Genomic DNA, 21,235 nt, shown 5'->3' with positions numbered 1-21,235 from the left:
AGCCAAATCCGAGCAGCACACGCAGAGAAAGCCAAAGCTGGTTTCACAGCAGGTCCGGACCTAAGGTGCTCCAGCTTTGTCTACCCTGGGAAAATGGGGACTCCTCGTTCTCCAGGCAGGTCTTCAGCTGATGCAGGGAAACAAAGTTCACATCCTGACCCAGCAGACCTGTCCTCCTGCCCCAGCTGTGTGCTCTGGAGGTGAAACCCCACAAGAAGATGTCCAGCACGCAGGGAGCCAGCTGAGATCCCACCACCCCAGCTCCCCAAGGACCCCTTTGCACACCCCAGGTGAAGGTGCCCAACACCAGGATGTCTGGACCTCTCTGAGCAGAAGAGGATCGAGCATCAGGCAGCTGTGGGAAGTGTGATTTTCAGAGCTTGATGCCCCCTGGGACAGCAATGGAGTCGGGCAGATGTCTCTCCTTGCTGCTGGTTTTGCTTCTCCGAGAGGAGCCCCGCGCTCCCTGCAGCACCTGGAGCTATCGGTGTCCCCACTTGTAAAGGGAGGGGACCCAGAACCCTGCACACGGGAGCCTGGAGGCATCAGTGAACGGCAAAACTGGAAATACCTGAAAATTTGCCTCAGCTCCTCGCTGAAAGGCAATATGCAGGGACAGGAAAATCCCAGCCTGGATCGAGTGCTGGAAAAAAAGTGTGAAATCAGCTCTGATGTGAGCCCAGCCCCTATAGGGGACAGTATCTATAGCCTGAGGCAATATATACTGCTGCTGGAGGGGCTGGGGCACTTGCTGACCCCCACCTCCTGATGGTGAAGGGGTTAGTGGGACTTATCCCATGCCTTTTGCAGGAGGATGGGGGAGCTGAAAATGCCCTTTTCCTTTGCTCAGCGGCCGAACAGATTCCCAAATGTACCCCCCCACACCCACCAACAACAAATCACCAACCAAACCAAGCCTTTTCATGTCTTTTTCTGCCTTATCACCGCAGAGCTCACCCTGGGCTGAGGCATCCTTTAGCCATATTTTGAGTCTTTTTCATCTGTGACTTCTTTGCCATCTGATTTCCCCCTCCTGGCCACAGAATATACTCATCTCTTCTCTGCTGTGATTTTCTGCCTGTTTTTCTCTTTTTTCTCCCCCTTCCAGACCCCCTCCCCATCTGTGCCTTCGCACAGATGTGATGCTGCCGGTCCGAGTCCCTGGCAGCTCCCTGCAGGATCACGAGGCTACAGCTGCGCTTCGCCCGGCGACCACCAGCAACTGCTGTTAAAAACGCCAGCAAAATAGCTGTTGGTTGAAAGTACAGTCATTAACCTCAGGTTCTTTCCTTCCTTAGCAAAACCAGGTACACATTGACAGGGCTGCTCATGATATGGCAAATTTTTTTAGTAATCTTTCCCTGCTGACCCAAGCAGGTAGCCAAAATCTGGGTGGCTGTAGGTTATTCATAGCAAGAGGGGGAACTGATCACAGAGGCAGGTATTTTTCTGAAAAGAAAAAAATAATAACAATAAAATAAAACAAAACAGAATAAATAAAATAAAATAAAATAAAATAAAATAAAATAAAATAAAATAAAATAAAATAAAACAAAATAAACACCAAGAAAAGAGCATTTCCTGGCTCACGCCACCTGTGGCATTCCCATATGCACCTAGCTTAAAAGCTCTGGTGCTCCCTGCAGTGTCTCCTTCATGTCCCATCCAGCCTCTACCCTTACTTTGGGCTCCTCAACTAATTTAAATGGAGCTCTGTAAAAGCTGTCAAAACCTGGAAAAAAATATATATATATATATATATCTAAGCTTGTAATAATAATATTAGCAGGAGGAAAGACGCATTGTCTCCAAGCTGTTGTGCTTGGTGCCAGGAAATGCTACTCTATAAGTGAAGATCTTTAAAATCTGCAGAACCTCTTTATTTGAAAGCGTTCCTCCTGGTTGCATTGAGACGTGTGAGATACATCTCTGAGTAACAGCTGGGTAGGGCTTGGGTTTTAATGCTGCTGTGATCTAGAGAGGGGTTTCTTCACTGCAAACATTACTAGACGTTACGTGGACATGTAGGTTCCGAGTCACCATTCGGAGGTGGACAAAACCAGCTGTGCGTATGTATGCTGCTTTGGAAACTTTCATATTCACAAAGCAAAAAAACTTCAAACAAACAAAAAAGTTGTAAGAAGGGATTCATCTTCAGATACCTCCCATGGACTCCTGTGTATCCTTAAAGGAAGAAAAGAAGAACGTCTGCGCCAGTCACCCCGCACACCCCTTATAGACAAAACCAAAAAAAACAAACAAACAAACAAAAAACAGACAAATAGTCAAAACCAAAAACTGTTCAGCACATGATTCATCGGATCTGCTGCGGAGGTCCATGCTGGGAGTAGAGGGGCTGTGCTCCCCAAGGGGCTGTTTCCCCCTTTGGTCGCTGAGGGTGGCGAGCTCCCATGCAGGTGCCCACCCAGCAAAGGTCTGCAGCACCCAGCACAGCCCATCTCCAGCTCCTGGTTCTCCTTCCATGGAGTTTTACAAGTCGGAAGCAATTCAGCTTGTCTGGTTTGACAGTCACTTCTTATTTGTTGGCTCGTGGCACCTGGACAGCCATGAGAGGAGGTGGTCTGCATCCCCGCTGCGATGGGTTGTGGTGCATGGTAGGGCTGGGGACACCGGGACGTGCACGGTGACCGCCAGCCTCTGTCACGGTGAGGGTGCTCGGACCAGAGCCAGCTCCTGAACAAACATACGAACCCTCAGCCGTGGGTCTGTGCATCCAAAAGGGGCCAGCAGCACATTTGCAGCCTGAAATCACCGCTGCGAAGAGAGGCTGCTGCAGAGCTGCTGCAGCCAGAGGCGTGCGGCGAGAGCAGATCTTGGGATGCTAATTAATCCCCCTTTAGGAAGATATTTATTAGGCAAATGCCTCACATTCATACGCACATCTGCAGTCAAGAGAGAGGCTTTGACTTCCTTTTTCCAGCCCAGCAAAGCTGAAGGGAGGCTGCTGTGGCTAAAGCCAGCGGTGCTGGGCTGCTTCTCAGGACAAGTGGGCATCTGCGCCCACAGCATGGAAAAAGCACTTGAAATGACAGAGCTGCAGCCTGGAGAAGAACCCAGAGGTAGTTAAGAACAAGAGCCTGAAATCTCAGTACCACCCCTGATCGCTTGCTGAAGGAGATATTGCGAAGGATGGGGTCGGAGCTGTCCCTGGCGGACGGCCTCACTGTGCAGGGAGCAGCCCTTCTGGAGCCCCTGCACGAACACAACCTGGGGCAGCTTTTGCCATCAGCCAGTTAATTGCTGAGGTTCGTTGTTACGGCTCCTGATGAGCAAAGGATCATGGCTATTTGTGGCTTTTGCAGGAGAAGGATAGGGCCAACATCGTGTGCATGGCCACGCCAGCAGCCCCTCTCCTTGCCCAGCAGATACGGAGCTGGAGAAGGTCCAAGGAGGCCTGTGGGGGACCTGCCTCGGTGCCCACCACCCCTCGGGTGTAGGAGCTCTTTAGGAGTAATCGTTCTTTCCAAATCGATCTGTTTGACTTCACCCTTAGGTCTCATTTCTTCAAGTTTGAGCAAAATCTAGTTGGAAAATATTTGCTTTGAGTCATTCAAACTCCAGTGTTGGATACAACCCTAAAAATCTGGGGTGAGAGCACGGTGTGAACTTCCCAAGAGGCAGTAATTCTGTGCATGTCTGCTGGGGGCTTCCTGCAACCAGAAAATGGGGGTGACCCCTTCCCAGGGTCAGACCTGCAGGTCAGGGAGGACAAATAAAGGCATTCAAAGGCTACCAGGTTGGCGTGCCACTCAGAAACAAAGCCAGTCTAAGGCAGACCTGCTGAAGGCAAAGCAAGCCTTTTCAAATTTCAAAGCAATTTCAAGTTGCAAAGCAAGTAATATTTCAGTTTCTTGCTGAAAAATATTGAAACTTGCTCAGCCTTCAGAGCCATATAACCTGCCCACATTAATTCCATTTTTTCCCTGGCTGTACAAATGGATCAGGCATCCATGCATCGAGTGTCCTTCTTTACATTACAGTGAGAGCTGCTGGCATGAAATTCAAACTCTAAAATGTCCATCTTAATTAAATTCCTTCTATCCATGGGGTTCAGCGGTAGGTCATGGCATGTGGGAGATTTACCCCTAGGTCCTGGAGGAGCACAAGTAAACCCAAGAGCAAAATCCTCGGTGACTTGAGCTGACAACTGCGTTCTTAAAGACTTAAAGCTCCTGGCAGAGCAGTTGCCTTGCCAGGAAGCTCTGCTAACAATATTCTTTTTATTCCAGGGGCCCAAATCTGCTGTCTGTGAACCTGACTGGCTTTTGCACTTGATTTCAGCGAGGCCCTTGATTTTCACTGACATGTGCTTCCGTCCGTCAGGGCCGCCTGCTCCATCCCCATCCCTCCCGGCCGCTCCGCCAGAGCCTCCCGTTCCCCCCCCCCTTCTACAGAATAACCCGTAAACCTGGCTTGGCGATAAAGAAAAGGCAAAGTTTGGCACTCAGACAGCGAGGACTGGCTCAGGAAAGCTGGTTCGGTGCCTGTGGCTTCTCCGAGCCGCTGCATGACCGTGCATAAATCCTCGGGTTTGCCTGTGCCTCGGCTCCCCTGCCGTGGCAGGGTACCCGCACCTCCGGCAGAGAGGGGATGCTAATTATTGCTCACGAGATGCTCGAATGTGGCAGCATAAATAGTAAACAAGGATTCGGAGCCTTTCTAAAAATAACTCGTCCGCAAACACTCGGGCCCATAGACTGGGACTGGAACTGGGAGCTTTCCTGGCTGTTATATAACTGCAGCGGTATTTTTTGAAGGATCGGGTTGGCTTTATTACTGTAGTTATTTCATAAATTAGCAGCGTATCTGACTAGAAAGGATCAAACAAAAATAAATGCCTGCTTAACCCAGGCATATGGAACCGAGCGTTATTTGAATTATATTTTTAAAACAGCAATCTCCTATCTTTGGCCTTAAGCTTTCAGAATGTGAAAGCGAACACTGCCCTGTTGTGGCTTTTTTTTTTTTTTTTTCCCCTATCCACAGCCTCTTTGGCATCAGGTTGGCAAATCTGGGGCTGCCAGGTGTCTCCTGAGTGCAGGAGCGGATCCGTGCCGAGGGCGAGACACGGTAGGGGACGCAGGGATGCCACACGTCTTGCCTCTCCCCATCAGGGAGATCTTTCTGTAGGAGGCTCCTCTCCCTCGGGAGATGCTGCTCTCTTGGTGTTACAGCCCGGCCACTGTGTGGAGAGCCCTGCCTGCTGCCACTTTTTATAATCACACTCCGATCTCCAGGTATCACGGGCTTCGGGAGCGGCGGGGTGCTCTGGCTGCGGTTACCGAAGATGCTCTGGCTGCAGTTGCAGGAGACGCTCGATAGAAACAGGAACTCTGCGAGCACCCGAGCCTGCTGCGAGGCCGTGCGTGCCCCTGCGAGCAGGCTGGCAGCGCTGCGGCTATGGCCGCAACTGGGTGCCCACAGCCACCCACGGAGGGGCTTCTCGCGAGGGGCACTCAAGGCGGCGCGAGGTTGCCGGGGGCTCCTCAGGGTGGGAAGGTTTCCAAGCCCTTACCTAACCATTCCCCCCTCTCCCCTCTGTGATCTCACTTCTGAGCCTTTTTTAACCGAAAAGTGAAGCAACGAAAACCCCGTGAGGTCCCCACGGGCGGCTCAAGCCTCAGCTGGAAGCACAGCCCCGATCGATCGCCACGCATCTTCCCGAGGACCACAGCGCGCCCCAAGGGAGCCCCACAGATCCCATGGGGTGCTGGCGGCGTGGCAGGGTGTGCGCACCGGGTGGGGGGACACAGACGAAGCTCTCGGGGGGGCTGCCTCTTGGGGGGGGGGGGGGCTGGGTGCGAGGGGGGCCACCTGCCAAGGGGACGGACGCGCAGGTGCGCCTCCAAGGCCGAAACTTTTGGGGTGCGCGGGGCTGCACCCCACAGCGGGGAGGCTCAAGCAGAGCCCCCGGGGGGGGGCAGCCAGCGGGAGGAGAGGCCTCTGCAGCGGGCCGATGGGGGGGGGGGGAGGCCCCCGAGGTGCGGATTGGGGGGGGGGGGCTCAGCATCCCCGCAGCATCCCCGCAGCATCCCCGCATCCCGCACCGGCCGCGCACGGCGCATGCCTGGGGCAGATGCCGGCCGGTTCCAACCGGGAGAGGCCGAAGCTTTTCGGGTCCTGCGAAGAGGAGGAGCCCATCTTCCTCCTCCTCCTCCTCCTCCTCCTCCTCCCTGCGCGTCCCCCCGCCCCCTCTCCCCGCGCAGCGTGGGCACGGCAGGAAAAAAAAAATATATAAAAGTTGCGGGTCCGGGGGGGGGGGAGAAGAGGTGGGGGGGGGGGGCCGGGGCAAAGATGCGGCGTGGGCAGGGGGCGTGGGGAGGGGGGGTTGATGCGGGGCTGTGTTATTCCGGCCCGGGGGGGGGCACACACACACACACACGCCCCCGCGGTGCAATGACTCACCACGGAGCGCCCACGCTGCCGCAACCCGCGGGGACGCGGGGACATCGCCGCCTTCCTCCCCCCCCCCCCCCTCCTTGCACCCACCCGCGTCCGCGTCCCCCCGTGGGGCTCCGCGCACCCGCAGCGCCCGTTCCAGAAAACGCTCGAATAAAACCAGCGGCCCCTCCCGCGACCCACTCCCACTCCTCCACCCCCCGCACCCCCACGCGTGCATTTTCGGCCCCACGCGAAAACCATCCCCCCCCCCCCCCCCACGCCCCCCTCCCCAAATTCCCCGCCGTAGTAATTTGCAAGCGGCCGCGCTGCCCGCGAGAGGAAAGGAGAGGAGGTGGGGGGGGGGGGGGGGGGGGGCGTGTAGGGTGGGAGGCGGGGGGAGGCGGCCCGCCCCCCCCGATCACATGGCGACCCCTTGCAGCCAATGCGGGGGGCTCTAGGACCCCGGGGACCCGCGGCCCCCCCGCCCTATAAATGCCTCTCCAAAATGCAGCGCAGCTCCTTTCTCCCGTCCCGCCCGGCCGCGCCGCTCCGCGCCCCGCGCAGCCCCCGCCGCTGCCTGGCGGGTCTCCGGCCCTGCTCCGCGCCCCGCTCCTTCCCCCCCCCACCCCCCCCCTTTCCCCCCCCCCCCTTTTTTTTTTTCCTTTTTTTTTTTTTTTTTTAAATTTCCCCCCCCCTCCTCCCCCGTTTTTCTCCTCCTTCCCCCTCCCCGCGGGCAGTTTGCATGCATTGTCTGTCTCCCAAGATGGTTTGTGAGACCAAGATCGTGGCGGAAGACCATGACTCGATCCCGGGCTCCAAAAAAGACACGATCATTGTTTCGTCCTCCCAGATGTGGCCCACTTTGTCGGGCACCCCCTCTTCTCCCCTGAGCCCCCCCAAAGAGGAGCCCAGGCGCGACAACGTGCACATCCGCGAATTCCACCCCTCCGAGCAGGAGGTGGTGCGCCGCATCTTCTACGAGGGCATCATGGAGCGGATCCCCAACACGGCCTTCAGGGGGTTAAAGCAGCAGCCCCTCACTCAGCTGCTCTACGGGCTGCTGGCGGGTGAGTGCCTGCTTGGGGGGGCCCCACAAAATGGTGGGGGGGGGTGGGGTGGAGGGAAGATTGGGGAGGGAGCGCCGCGGAGCCGCAGCGCTGCGGAGGGCGCAGCGCAGCCAAGGGGGGGGGGGGGTGGTTTTTGGGGGGGGTGAGCCGCAGCCTTGCGCGGGTTTTTAGGGAAAAGGGGGGTTTGGGGGGGTCGTGGGGGTGAGGGTAGAGCTGTCCGTGAGGCTGTTTCGTGGTTGGGGTGGAGGGGGGGGACGCAGAGGGGGTTGCGCGGTGGAGGGGAGCGGTGCGCGCTTCCCGGCGCTCAGCGCACCGCCCCCGCGCAGCCCCGCGCGGGGGGGATTTTTGGGGGGGCCGCCGCGTGCCGCTGTTGCTTGGAGACAGCCGGGAGCGCTCCCCCCCCCTCCCCCCCAGTGTGCTTTTTTTTGGAGGGGGTCGCCTCCTGGGGTTGCATTTCCAAAATAACCCCCGCAAGGTGCGCCCCCCCCCCCCCCCCCCCCAACCAAATAATCGGCCGTGATAACGTGCACCCCTCGTGCGAATACTGATGAGAGCCCCGCATGTGCAAATAATAACGTGTGACCCCCCCATCCCAAAATATAACCCCCAGGGTGGTTTCTCGTGCCCTTGGTGGCTGCAGGTGCCCCCCCCCCCCCCCCCATGCCTTGTGGGAAGAGGCCCTGTGTTGGAGGGGGACCCCCGGCAGGTAGCGGGGCGCAGGGGTCTCAGCAGGGGCTGTGCTGGGGGAACCCACCAACAAAGGGGCACCCACAGAAGCCCCCCCCCGGGTCTTGCACGCCTCCCCCCCCCCCCAAAGCATCGAGGCGGGCAGGGTGCCGTGTCTCCCCCAGCAGTCGCTGCTTCCCGGGCTGGAAATAGTAATGCCGCAGTGGAAAACACATGGCTGCGGAGCGGCGTGCCTGCAGCCTGCCGTCTTCCCCCCTCGGCCGCCTCTTGGCCTTGCTGGGTGTGGGGAGAAATGGGGTCTGGGGCCCCCCCAGCATCCCCTCTCCCCCCCGGGCATCCCGGCCCCAGGGACGCCGCACACTGGGTTTCATAGTCCCCGAGAGCGTGAATCGCGCCGTGGTTGCGTGTGCAAATGTCTATTTTGTCTGTGCTCTTTTAATTTATTTATTTTTTTGTAAATGAGTTTGTATTCCGAAATCAACACTAAATTCTCTTTTCTGACAGGTATCGTTTATTTCTCTTCCTTATCTCCATAGTAATATGCTTTGTTGTGACCAAGTCCTTCCTGCTGACCTGCTGTTTGCCCATCTTTCTGATGGGCATGAGGTACTACTTCAGTAGAAAAGTTATCCTCCACTATCTCGATTGTGCGCTGCATACGGACATGTCCGATATTGAGCAATATTACATGAAACCGCCAGGTGAGTCCGAGCCCCCCCCCGGGGGGAGCCTTCCCCCGCCCTGCTGGGGAACATGGCTGCTCCGTGCTGCTGGCGCCTTTGCCTCCTGTCAGCAGCACTGAGCAAGCTCAAAAGTCACCAGAATCACCAGAATGCAGCTCTTTGGCCACACCAGGCACAAATCCCAAATCCAGCCCCCTTTTTTTTTTTTTCCCCTCCCCAAGATGTCCAGTCATCCTCTGCAGCATCCGTCCGCACCCGAGGGATGGGGTGTGGGTGCTGGGGGCTCGCTGCGCTGCGCTGGGGGGGACACGGATAATTACTGCGGGCTGTCTGCCCCCTTCTTGTCCTGGGTGTTTCTGTGCTCCTCGTGCATGGGAGCAGGTCTCAGAGTGGGAAGAGGGGGAGGTAAAGGTCTCTTAGCACAAATGCATAGCCCATTTTAGGGATTGTGCATGTTTTCTTGTATTATTTAAGAAGAACCTTCCTTAACGCAAGTGTTTTGGAAGAGGCACAGATCAGGTATGTAAAGAGATACTGCCTCCATCCATTTGTTATGTACATGCATGTAACTAAAAGCATAATACCTAATGCTAATGTTTGCTCATTAAGCTGCAGAGAATCTCTTACATGATTAACTATAATAAACTAAGGCGCTTCACAATTTGTCAGGCAGGGAAAGTGCTGTTTCCTTTCTGGAGGCATACACCCGTGTCGAGAACCAGAGCAAGGGGCTACCTGGGCTGTCTCCTGAAATCAGGGGGCTTTGAGGTTTGCCTTTTGTGGCCGCATAGTGCTAGCAGAGAGCCTGGAGAGCGAGGTGATGCCAGGCACACGCGTTAATCTCTGTTTTCTCAGGGTACCTACTCAGTTGTTTTTCCATGGGACTGTTTTCGCTGCATCATTGCTGTTCCCCACGTGTGACTGACCTCTCCCTAAGGCTCTCCTCCTGGTCACTTCTAGAGGACTAATAGGACGTGCCACAGCTCCAAACTTTCCTTCCTCTCATTTCTGATATTATATTTACCTAGAATGATGCTCGTCCTGTAATAAAAGCCTCAAAATGTCTTAACAGTGCTTCCTTCAGATTTTGTTCCCCATCATAGCACACATCTCAGGCAGATCTTGTTCCATCTTTCACAGGGGTTGTATTTAATTCACAGTGAAGCAACGTGTAACTTGCATGTAGCTCGTGTGTCCTTAAAAAGCGCAATCTTCCTTCAAGCTGTTGTCAAAAGACTAAAAGGGTGTGTGGCAAAACACTCCTGAAGCTCTGTGCTGAGGTTCGACAAAGCCCAGTGCTGGAGGAGGCAGTGGGGAACTGCAGAACAAGAGCAGGCGGTGCAGGCTTCCGAGGTGTTTGAGCCGCGTCTGTCCTTGGGGCTTGGGATTTGTGCGGTTCCAGGTTGGGTGTGGAACCAAGCTCCTGCATTTGTAGTGCCAGCGTTTGTAGAAAATAAACCAAATGGGCTCACATGAAGAGTCAGGAATGCCCCCCCGCTTGTTTTGGGTTAGGAACGTAATGCGGATCGGCCACACTGACAACGTGCCTTTGAACCGTTAGCGTTGCTTTCATTTGAGACCTAAAAGGGCTGGCTTCAATTTTAGAGCGAGTGTGTGGGCTTTAATTTTTGACAGAATTTAATCATGTGTAATTAGGCTTCTGCCACGCCGTAAAAAGCAGATTTATGGGATCATTGGTGCTTGTGAAAGGTGCTCGATGATAGTAGTATTAAGCAAGTTGGCTGGGGTCATAACGAGGTAAAACCCAGGGGAGTCTGGCAGGACCGACTCCATCCGTGGTGCCACTTTACATGGTGCCCATCCCCGTGCCATGATGCTGCATGGTGCTGTCTGCTGTAGCCTGGCACGAGGCACAAACTCAACCCTCTGCTCCCATTTCCCCCCAAATACAGTTGTCAGATTTCTTCCCTGTAAGACATACGAACAGTTGTCTCGGAAAAGCCTCCAATTCCATGCACTTCTGAGGCTTAGCACTTGCACTGTCTATTGAAACATCCTGAGAACAGGCAGTAATGTGCCACATCAGCTCCCCCAGTCCCTTCACAAAGGACAGAAATGACAATAGAACAACTTCCAAGTTTGTCTTTTGTTGTGATAGTTTGCAAATTAGCACGCAGACATAAATTATTGCAGTGGGAACAAGAAGGGCTCATTCTCGTAAGCGATGCCCATTGTTCCAACTTAGATATTACTGAAAACTTTCTCAGTTGCGTATTTGGGAAGAAGTTGTCACAGGGAGGTTAATCAGATGCTGGGACAGGGGCCCAGGGAGGGTGTAGATACTAAGAGCTCGACTAGTTGAGGTAAAATGAACCTGATGTGACTTCAGATTGGCTTGGCTTCAGCTGGGAGCATGACCAGGCAACTTCTCACTCCTTTGAAGCATCTTTATTTATGTGCTGATTTTTTTTTCAACACGGAAGACGAAGGGAACGTTGCCGTGGTGGGTTTACAAATTCTCGCTTCTCATGGTGACAGACACAAAGGTAGAGTTGGGGCATGGTCTCAAGGTCTCTGATAAGGATGCTGGTCAGGGCTGTACCGAGGTTTTGCTCTTGGCATCAGTGGCACGAACAACCGGTGTTTGCTATGCGCTCCTTGTGGTACCCGGGTCGGGGTTCTGTTGTGCAGAGCATCAACAGCAAACAGCCTCTGGTCAGGCAGGTGTCTCCAGGGAGGAAATATTTTAACTACTGAAACATTTTAATTACTGAAATGGGTCATTCCTGGTGGTTTTGCTGAAGCATTCTTGCAGGCTGTGCAAACCATGGGTCAGTTTAAGAGCAAGAACTGAAAGGTCACAGTTTGTAGTGGGTTGTCATAAGCACCGAGATTAACGATTAGTGGTACTTGCTTCAAATATTTTTTTTTCTGCTGTAGTTTTTCTGACCCACTAGTCCCCAAGTTAGTTATTGTCTTAAATTTTCTCCACTGGGTTTTGTATGAACTGAAAAATATGTGCTGACAGCGATTTTGCTGAAATACACTAGCCAAAATTTAAATCTTTGTTTTCTCTTGTCCTCCTACACTTACACCAGGATTCTGGCAGAAAATTTGGGCTGGAGTTTAACTCTAAGCTCTTAGGCAGTAGATTGACTTGAATTGCTGTTGACTTCAAAGGAGTTGTTGGTGTTGAGTTGTGTGCTGGATCGGGATCTTAAAACAGAGGATTGAATGGCCCAGCCTTCACAAGCTCTTCATTAGCTTGCATTTCTCATTTAAAGTAGCACTTACTGGTGGCTTTTATTTTCTTTATAGAAAAAAAAAAGGCACTGGGGGGGTAGAAAAGGAAGGAATTGGATAATGGGCTTAATTGTCAACCAGAGTAACTTGGGCTGTAGTAAACAACAACAAAAAAAAAGAAATTAATTTTAAATAGAGAAATGCAGGAGGCAGGGCTCTACACAAATAAGAGGAGCACAGCTGGAGCTTCTTTTATGGTCTGATGGTTTTGTCGACTAATCAATTTTACAGCGTCTCTTCAAGCTTCTGTCACAGTTGGTTGTTTAGTGTATTTTTGTGGTGGTTTGTGTGTTGGAAAGATTCTTGCGAGGTTGAGGTCTCCGCAGGAGTGCTGATGGAAACCAGAGCTCCTCGCTTCTGGCGTGAAACCGCTGCCCTCCCGAATGAGCAGAGCTTCTGTGGACGAACCGGCATGTCGTCTTGTGGTAGTTTCAGGCCTCATCTCCAGTTACGGTCCGTCTTGACCTGCTGTGTGGATGCCCCTGCAGCAGGACGTGCGTGTGGTGGTGGTGCTGCGAAGATGTCCTTGTAGGCCTCTGCCCCAGCAGGACGTGCAGGTGACTTGAAGAGCTGTGGCTCCTAGGGCTGGTGGAGGCCTGAGGGCGTCTGCCTTGTGTAATGCAGCCGATTAAACTGAGGAATTGCTGCGGGATATGTCGGGTTAGGTTCAACGTGCCAGGCTGGCAGCTGTGGTTTTCGGTGGTGGCTGCGTGTCTGCAGCCATCGCTCTGTGGTGGCGTGGGCAGGGCTGGAGGGAGCGGTTCTACCACCTCCTGTGGGTCCCCATCTTGGACTTTCTCCTTGCCAGTTGTGTACAGGATGGCAGCTGTCCTGGTGGGCAGGGCAGAGCAGGTTTCCATCACACCTGGTACATGAATAGGTTACACTTGTACCCTGGGGTTGGACTGGGCCCTAAACCAGGGATGGCTCATGAGGGTTTAGTCCCTGCAGCTCGTGGGTGGCACATCACTCAGGTGAGCCCAAAAGAGGGATGTCCTGCGCTTCCTTCTCAGCAGAGGTCTTGGGTTCACGTCCTTCTCCTGGGCCACCAGTTGAGGTGGGCTCAGAGAAGGTTTTTGAGGAGGTGACACCCTGCTCGTGGCAGCACTGCTCGCTCCTTTCCAGGCACTGCTCACATTCAGTGCGGCAGCTGGGTGAAGAACGGGTATTTCAGTTGTGCTCTTGGGCTGGGCACAGGGGTTTTCATGCCAGAGAACAGCTGACACCAGAAGGGCTGACCCCAGGAGCATGTGAGGAGATGAGCACCTGGATGAGAAATTGTGCAATTTCTGTGCTGCCAAACCTGGGGGGCACTGGTGGGGTGAGCGGCCCCATTGCGGCTGGCACTTCTTCCCCAGGCACACTGGTGTTATGGTGTACCAGGCCAGTGTGGGGACCATGAGGAAAATACAGGGGCCACTGGGAGCTGTGGTTGCTCTGCCTCACCCTGTGCAAGCCGGGGGGGTTCCTCCCCATGGTGGGGGTGATGGCCTGCGGCAGGGAGGTGGATGGAGCCCCCCAGGCTCCAGTTCTTCCACATTCTGGGTAACTCAGCAAGCAGCTGAGCCGCCAGATAAGCAGGAGGGACGCTGCCCACTGATAACATTGTTTTGAAAGAATAGAGCAGCTCTTGCTTTGCAAAGCCAGGGCTTAGTTACCTGACCCCGGGAGGGGGCTCGGGGCTGCTGCTTCCCAGTGCAGGAATGTGTTTTTGGAGAGCCCTGCCCTGCTTGCCCATGCCCGAGAGGCAGCAGGAATCTAAGGCATCCCTATCTCCAGCATTTCTTGCTGGCTTTGCAGCGCCCTGACCTCGGGCATCTGCCAAACCCCTGCGCTGGCTGTCGTGGGTCGGGATTTTCTCGTGCGTGCCGCTGCTCACGGAGAGCTGGGGAGTCCAGACTGGGGCTTGGAGTGGGAGCAGAAAACCCAGAGGAGAGGCTGTGTCCTGATCCTAGCTGCAGCATTTCCCAGCTCTGCTCCCACCAGTGCTGGGAGTGGAGGTCAGGTCTCATCGTTTGGAGGTGAAGGGCCTTTCTTCTAAGTGTCTTGCATTGTGGCATCTTGGCCATTCAATGGAGATGCTTCAAGGGATGAGATCTGCGCATCAGAGAGATCTTGCAAGATTAGGATGACAGAGCTTCAGACACAACGCTTTCCACTATAAAATGCACTGAAGATATTTCAGAGGCTGGCCTCCTGCGAGACGAGTGCTTAACAATTCCCAGCATTGTTTTTGGGTTACTTACACCTTAGCTGAACTGGTATTTCTCACACAGTGCCTGTCTTGAGCTGAACTCGGGAAGCAATAAACATCAGCTCATGTTTCCAAGTTTTAGGGGTGCATGTTATCTAGCATTGGTAATTGACCAAAATATTTTATTATTTGAATCATGTAAAATGTCGTTAAAGTCAGGTTGCTGCTCCCAAAAGCTACCTCTTCTGACACAATTAGTCCTCCACATGCGAGGTCATCCACTGCTGTGGCCATCAGGAGCAGGGACCTGCCCACATGGGACAAACCTGACACCTTTGCCATGCCACCCCATGCCACGTTCTTGGGGCTCAGCATCCCCAGGGCTTTCTCCAGCACAGGACCAAGCACGGACGCGCCGGCTCTGCTGGCCCCCAGCTGTTCTGGTATCTCGGCCAGCCCTGCCACAACCCCATGCTCGTGCTGATAAGCACCTGGTGGGGCTGCAGGGGCTGGTAATGCCTGGGTCTTCAGAGGTTTCTTTTATTATTATTATTTTAGGCATGCTTAAGCAGTGCACATCTTCCAAAGAGCAATGCTGTAAACTGATGGTTGCCCATGGGAAAATTGGAATTGTCTGACTTGTTCAGGACTGTATTGCAGACACAAATAGGATAAACACGTTCATGGGGAAGCCACTGCAGCCTTGCTCCCCTCTCCATTTATTTCTTTATTACTGGAGTAGGAACATATGCACAACCCCATTCCTCAACATGTGTATCCTTAAGACAAAAATAGACCTCGCTTCAGATCCACTAGCTTTGGCACGTTCCCATGTCAAAATGAGATGAAAATACATTTTCTAGTAAATCTTGCAGAGCGTTATAACCTATTTTTTTCCCTTGCATTCAAAATTTCTCTCTCAAGGTAATTGACGTGGCTGTCAGTTCATGCAGCAGTGCTTAAATTGGTAGCCATGACTTGGGGGTACGGCACTGCTGAAAGCAAGCTCTGTCTGCAGGTATTTAAAAACCCAGTACGTGCAAGTGCTCTTAATTAATCTGTGATACAAGAAGTAATAAGTTGTGTGAATTGAACGTCAGCAGTTTTTCAGGCACTGTTAGCTCCTCAGGACTGCCAAACGTGAGCTGCACAGGGACTTGTGAATAAGGCAGCAACATCAGGCGTTCTGGTTTTGTCTGGCTTTGAGCATTTTTTTTTTTTTTTTTTTTTGCTTTTTCTCTACTGTTGGTTGGTTTCTGATGTTTTGGCTGCATGCAACTTCTCGTGACTGTCTCAGCGAAGAAACCTAAGGAGGAATACTGAATTTTCTCGGCAAGTTTAACTGCAAAATAATTAGTCTCATAAACTGTGTTCAATGGCTCTTCCTCCTCCCACTTTCTTTGGAGTAGCTGAGATTTAAAACAATTACCCCAAAATATGTTTGAGCTGAAGGCTTTCAGAATTGTCTAAACTTAGGCTCCACGTTGGGTACCTAAGTAACAGTGAGAGATTTAAAAGTACGAAGCTTTGAGCCCCTCTGACTCTGAATTTTGGAAGTAGCAGCCCAAGCTGGAATCTCGTTCCCAAGCACCAGAGGCATTATATTTAGCTTTTTAGGGTTTTTCAGGAGTGTTTGTGATCCCTGTGTGCACAGCCAGGTGCCTGAATACTTCAGAAATTATCAGCTCTGTATCTTGAGGCCTCTAAGTTTTTTGAAGGAAAACCAAAAACCAGCCATTTACATAAAAACCTAAGCACACGGACTGATTTTCAACCAGCCCAAACTCTCCAAATTTCACAGTGGATTCCTGCTGTAGGCTTAAATCTTCATCCAAGTCCCTGGGCTGGGACTGGGCTTTTCCCTGCTGTCAGGAGGTTCGTGTCTGGCCTGAGATGGGCAAGCTGCTGGCGATGGCAGCAGGGGAATCCTGCCCTGGGGTGCTCGCTGGTACTGACAGGCATGGCAGAGCCCACGCCTGTGGTTTGGTAACGCGGTGCTGAGGATCTGTTACAAATAACAGCGTGCTTTGTGCTGCTTTCTTCCATCAGCAGGAGAGGCTTCGTGGAGTGTTTTGCCAGTGTCTGGTTCCGTGATACGTGGCCTTTGTTGTTGCTTTCTGCATCAGTGAAACAGGGAGCTTCAAAGCATATTTTTAGTTTTTTTTTTTTATTCCCCCCCCCCCCCCCCCGGTAGGAAGCTGAGGAATCATTTTTTTCTGACAGGTGGCTAATGAAAGCAGTCTTTAAGCGAATCCAAAGATAGCAGGGCGTCTTGCATAGCTTCTATTCACAAATCCCTCATTTGTAAGCGGTGCCAATAACGAGATTTGTTTATTTTTTTGTTGATAAAGGCAAGCTGGAATCACCAAGAAGCCTCGGCCTTGCTTTTTATTAAGGCACCAAAGCCAGTTCATGCTCGTTGGGTTAGAGACAGGTGTGTGCCACGGTGTCTGTTACAGATGGCTTGGAGCCATTCTTTTAAGTAGTCTATTGACCCGCTGGACCCCAGCGATCAATTAAGTATTTATGAAAGCACATCCTGTATCATTTAGCATCTTCTGTAACTGCTTGACGGGTGCTTCTTTTCAGAGCTGAAGGTGTCGTTTCTTAAAGGATAATCCTGAAATTTTGACCTGGACCACCCCGAGCTTAATGCCAAGTGGGTTTGTGCTTTAAAAAGGGATTCTGTGAGTTAAAGGCTTTTCAAAACGGGTAGCAGGGAACATGTTGTATATTTTAAATATACATATGTATATTTTAAATGGCTGTGTGAGATATTGCCATTTAAAATTATATTTGGAACAGTTTACACATATACAAGCTAATAGAAAAATGCAATGCATTAGTCTCATGTTAGTGGGTACTGCTTGCAATGATAACTTGCAAGTACCAATTTTGTCACTTAAAATTCAGGCACTGCTTGTAGGTTTTATCTAAGTGGCAAAACTGAAAACCCAGGGTTTTACGAGAAGATGATTTTTCTGTTCAGGAGCCAGAAAATAAAAGGGAAAATAGTTTTGGTCCAAATTAAACTGATTTACTGCTCCCTCTTTTTTCTGCTCACTGAGGAACCAAAAATCTTTATTTAGTGGTGAATGCAATGCTTTCCTCAGCCTGAAACAAGCGTTGGCTTTGATACAGGCTTTCTTACAAAGCAAAGACCAGCTCCAGGTATATGCTTACAGAAAAAAAAAAAAAGCTGATTGCAGTAGAGCCATGTTATCTCCCAGACAGGCACCCTAAATACTGTGCTGTAAGGACTCCGTTTTTTGCATGGCATTATTACACACAGACCCAGTGCTGGGACCATGTGGATCCCAGCCCCCTTTAGTGATCAAGTGAGGCATTTTATACTGGTGTAGGAGTCAAAGAGGTGGTATTGTGGCGGGGACCCACTCCAAAATCCCAGTAGCCCATCAGCGATGTGGGGGTGAGCCGTGAGCAGGAGTAGTGCCAGTCTGGATTTCATGCGTGTTTTTTTCCTGGCTGAAGGTCTTTGGTGAATTCAGGACAGACCTGTAACTTGTTTTGAATTGACAAAAAAATGCATTTTTAAATAAACTACTTGCCTGGATTTACTCTCGATCACCAGTAATTGCTATACAAGCTGCTCCAGCACTCTCTTGCCAACGTGCTTGAATCCTGACTTGGAAACCAGCATCAGAGGTGCAGCTTTATTTGCTTTTTACAGTCACAGCTCTCGGTCTCTGCACTAGATGCTGGCTGAAGTGGGGGTGCTGGACCAGCTGGCCGGCCGTGCATGGCTCCTTAGTGCTCCTCGCGTCCAGCAGTCACACAAACTGCTCTCAGATCATAACAGCAACTATGGGGAACCAACAGTGGCTTCTCAGTTCTTGTTTTTTTTCCATTTTTCCCCTTCTTTTCCCCTGCCACTGCAGTTCTTTATCCCACTTTTTGCAGTCTTGTGTCAGACTGCAATGGTTTTGGTTTTTCTCATTCAGATCCTGCTTGGCTCTCTTGCCCGTCCCTGTGCTGAACTCTGCCTTGTGTTATTCTGGGCCAGTCCTGGCTTCATTTGTCACTTGTAGCAGCTCCCAAAATGGTGGTCCCACACCACTAATATCTCCCTTTTCAAGTCTCTGATCTTTCCCTCCTCCTCCTATTATGTTTTTAAATTTTGTGCTTGCGTCTCTTCGCTTAATTTCATTCCACAGGCAGTTCTCCTCTTTCTTAGCGTGTCATTCAGATTTTCTGCATGGTGAGCACAAGTATTTATTTTTGTTGGTAGAATGCTCAGAATAACAAAAATGAGAAAATAAATACAAGTCAGCAGCACGAGGATATTGTGTCTGCTAAGCTGAAAACACAGTGTGTCAGCGCATAAACCCATGTGGTGGGGAGAGAACATTTTGCCTGAAGGCAAACGAACTGCCAACAACAGGATTTCTTGCACCTTCTTTAAAGCCTCTGTCCTGCCTCGCTCAGATGTATCTGGACATGGCCTATGGATCTTTTTCCACCACGTCTCTTTCCCGAAAACCCATTCTTAGCATTTTAATGGGATGTAGAAATTCATTATTGCAGTTAGAATACAGAATTAAAAAATGTAAAAAGTCCTTTGCTGTGATCAGGGCTTTTTTGTTCTTTTTTTGGAGGTGCCAAATTTGTTCCTCCTCCCTGGAACTAGCTAACAGCATCAGAAACCCCGTGTAACACTTCAAGTGGGAATCCAGGGAAGACCTAAATATGCCGTCTTTCAATTTAAAATAATGTAAGTAGTAAGACTGCAAAGAGAAGCTTTTCAAAACAGGCTGGTTTGGGAGCACCTGCCATTTTCAAGCGCTAACCAATTTTGGATGATGGCTGGTTAGAGCAGTAAAAGCATGTCAGCTACTCAACTGCTGTCTTCCATAACCACAGTTTAGTGTCTCAGCCACGTGAGAGTCTTGGTAAAGTCATCGCCATTGGAACAACGTCATTGGGGGTGGGATTGGTTGGGGGAGAGAGAAAGCGAGGCGGGGGGAAGGTATTGTAAGAATGGGGTGGTAATGAGAGATCAGGTGGATTTTTATTTCAAAAAAAAAGTCCAAACTGCTTGAAAGGAGTGTTCTTGAAACACCTTTTCAAACTTGTGCTGCTTGTACAGTCAATTAGGTTCGCTTAATGGCAACGAAAATACACGTCAGGTTTGATTCTAGAACCTGCAAATGTTCAGAGGATAACATCAAGCTGTGCGGAGATCTTTGTGCAGAAATAAGCCATCATCAAGTTTTACAGTGCTTTTTTTGAGCCTTCAGTACTCTGAAAAGCATCAAAGCATCTGCAAGTTTTTTTTTAAGAAGTGGGAACATTTTTCATGGATAATGCAAATAGCTAAAGAAGATTTCAGTGAAATTCTTCATACATATATATATATGTATGTATGTATAAACAAAAAAAAAAACTCCCCACGTTTACTGAGACTGAACTCTGAGAGAGCTTAGCTTAAAGATTCAGTGGGGAGCATTTGCTTAAACTTAACCGTGTGCTTAAAGCCCTTGTCTTGTGTTAGGAATTAAAAGCATGCTTAGGGACATCCTTCAGCACAGGTCCACATGCTGTTTTGATCTTTACAGGGAACCTGTGGCATGAATGGGAAATGCAGTGACATGGGGTAAACCTGCCTCCAGTTTCTTGAGTTGGCTGCGAGATGAGTATGTGATGTTTTAGGGAAAACTGGTACATCAGGAGGAGCTGGTTCAGTCAGGAACTTCCTCTTAATTTCATTCTGCTCTTAGTATTGGGGGTTTCATATATATTTAGTGTTGCCTTTATAGTAGGGAAAATCCACCCGATCCTCAAAATACTGCATTTCTATCCCATTTCTGTGGATTTGCATCTCTCCCGGCTGTGGTTGCTGTAGGTGCTGCTCGGATGGATGAGTGGATCCTCTTTCAGCAAGGCTCAGGGCACGAGCCTGGTGATGTGCTGCCTGCCAGTCTCTGCTTTCGCTGCCTGTGAGCACGCTGCCCTTCACTGCCACGTGTCGCCCTCTGTGCTCAGTTGTCTGCTTGCTCGGTGGGTTATTTCACAGATCTCCTTCAAAGCCCTGGCTCTCATGACCGGCGTTCAGTTTGGGGCCAAGGGGGAAGGAGCCCCGCGCATGGGGATGTTGGGTATGCGATGCTGGCAGGTGGTTGCTGCAGGAGGTGTGGGAAGAACTGGGTTAGGTTTCTGTAGGGAGATTTTGGTCAGAGTGGGCTGGTGTGGTAGCCTGAGCACATGGCAAAGGGCTTTTTGTTTGTGTTTTTCCCTTTCTTCATTTTTGAGATGTAGACATTTATGCATGCAATTTTCATTTTGTGTTAATGCATCATCCACGACAGGTCCATTGTCTGCCCAGCCGGGCAGATGTTCATGTGTTTATGGATGCGCAATCTTCTTCTGGTGCCATACTCAACAGATGTGCTGGTTTCAGCCTGGGCGTAGCGGGGTTCAGTGTAATTGCACCCCAGACACATTGGCCTCGATGAGGCATAGGAGCATGTTCTCAACAAGCGAGCATCAAGGTGCTTGTTTTCTGCGGCGTGGCAGGGCCGTGGCTTCAGGTGCAGCACGGGTTGCTGAGGGTTAAAGATCAAAGCAACGTGTGGTGGCTGAGGCTTGCACTGCTCGGGTCTTGGTGGGGTCTGCAGCGTGGTGGAACGGAAGGAGAAAACACCGAGGACCTTTGTTTTCATTATTACGCACCAGAAAGAAGTGAAGTCTTGCCCGAGTTGCTTCAGTGCTCAATCTCCTTGACGTGCAATGCTGCTAACAGTGTGCAGGGGAGGCAAGAAAAGCCCTTCGCGTTGGTGTGTGCCGGTGGAACACGACAACCTTACCCCAGGGCCAGATTTAGCTGTGTTAGGTATAAATAGAACAGCCCTCCAGGGATTGAATATTTATGGTAAATCTAGAAAAATAAAAGGTCTGCAGGCAAGAAGGGTGTTAACTGA

At 51.3% G+C, this 21,235-nt stretch overlaps 1 protein-coding gene across 1 annotated transcript in view; it reads left to right on the top strand.

Moving 5' to 3' along the window:
- Positions 1-6,831: 6,831 nt before the first annotated feature.
- The window catches only part of NAT8L (N-acetyltransferase 8 like), a 30,396-nt gene continuing 15,992 nt past the window's right edge, over positions 6,832-21,235 (top strand). Inside the window, exons 1-2 of the mRNA XM_080588986.1 lie at positions 6,832-7,469; positions 8,693-8,857. Of these exons, the coding sequence (XP_080445112.1) occupies positions 7,145-7,469; positions 8,693-8,857 (490 nt within the window). The 5' untranslated portion in view covers positions 6,832-7,144. The remainder of the gene's footprint in view (positions 7,470-8,692; positions 8,858-21,235) is intronic.

This window comes from Anser brachyrhynchus (assembly GCF_964034855.1).
Source record: "Anser brachyrhynchus genome assembly, chromosome: 4".
NCBI lineage: Eukaryota > Metazoa > Chordata > Aves > Anseriformes > Anatidae > Anser > Anser brachyrhynchus.
The sequence above is the reverse complement of the archived record's forward strand: the minus strand, read 5'-3'. Positions and strand labels throughout refer to the sequence as shown.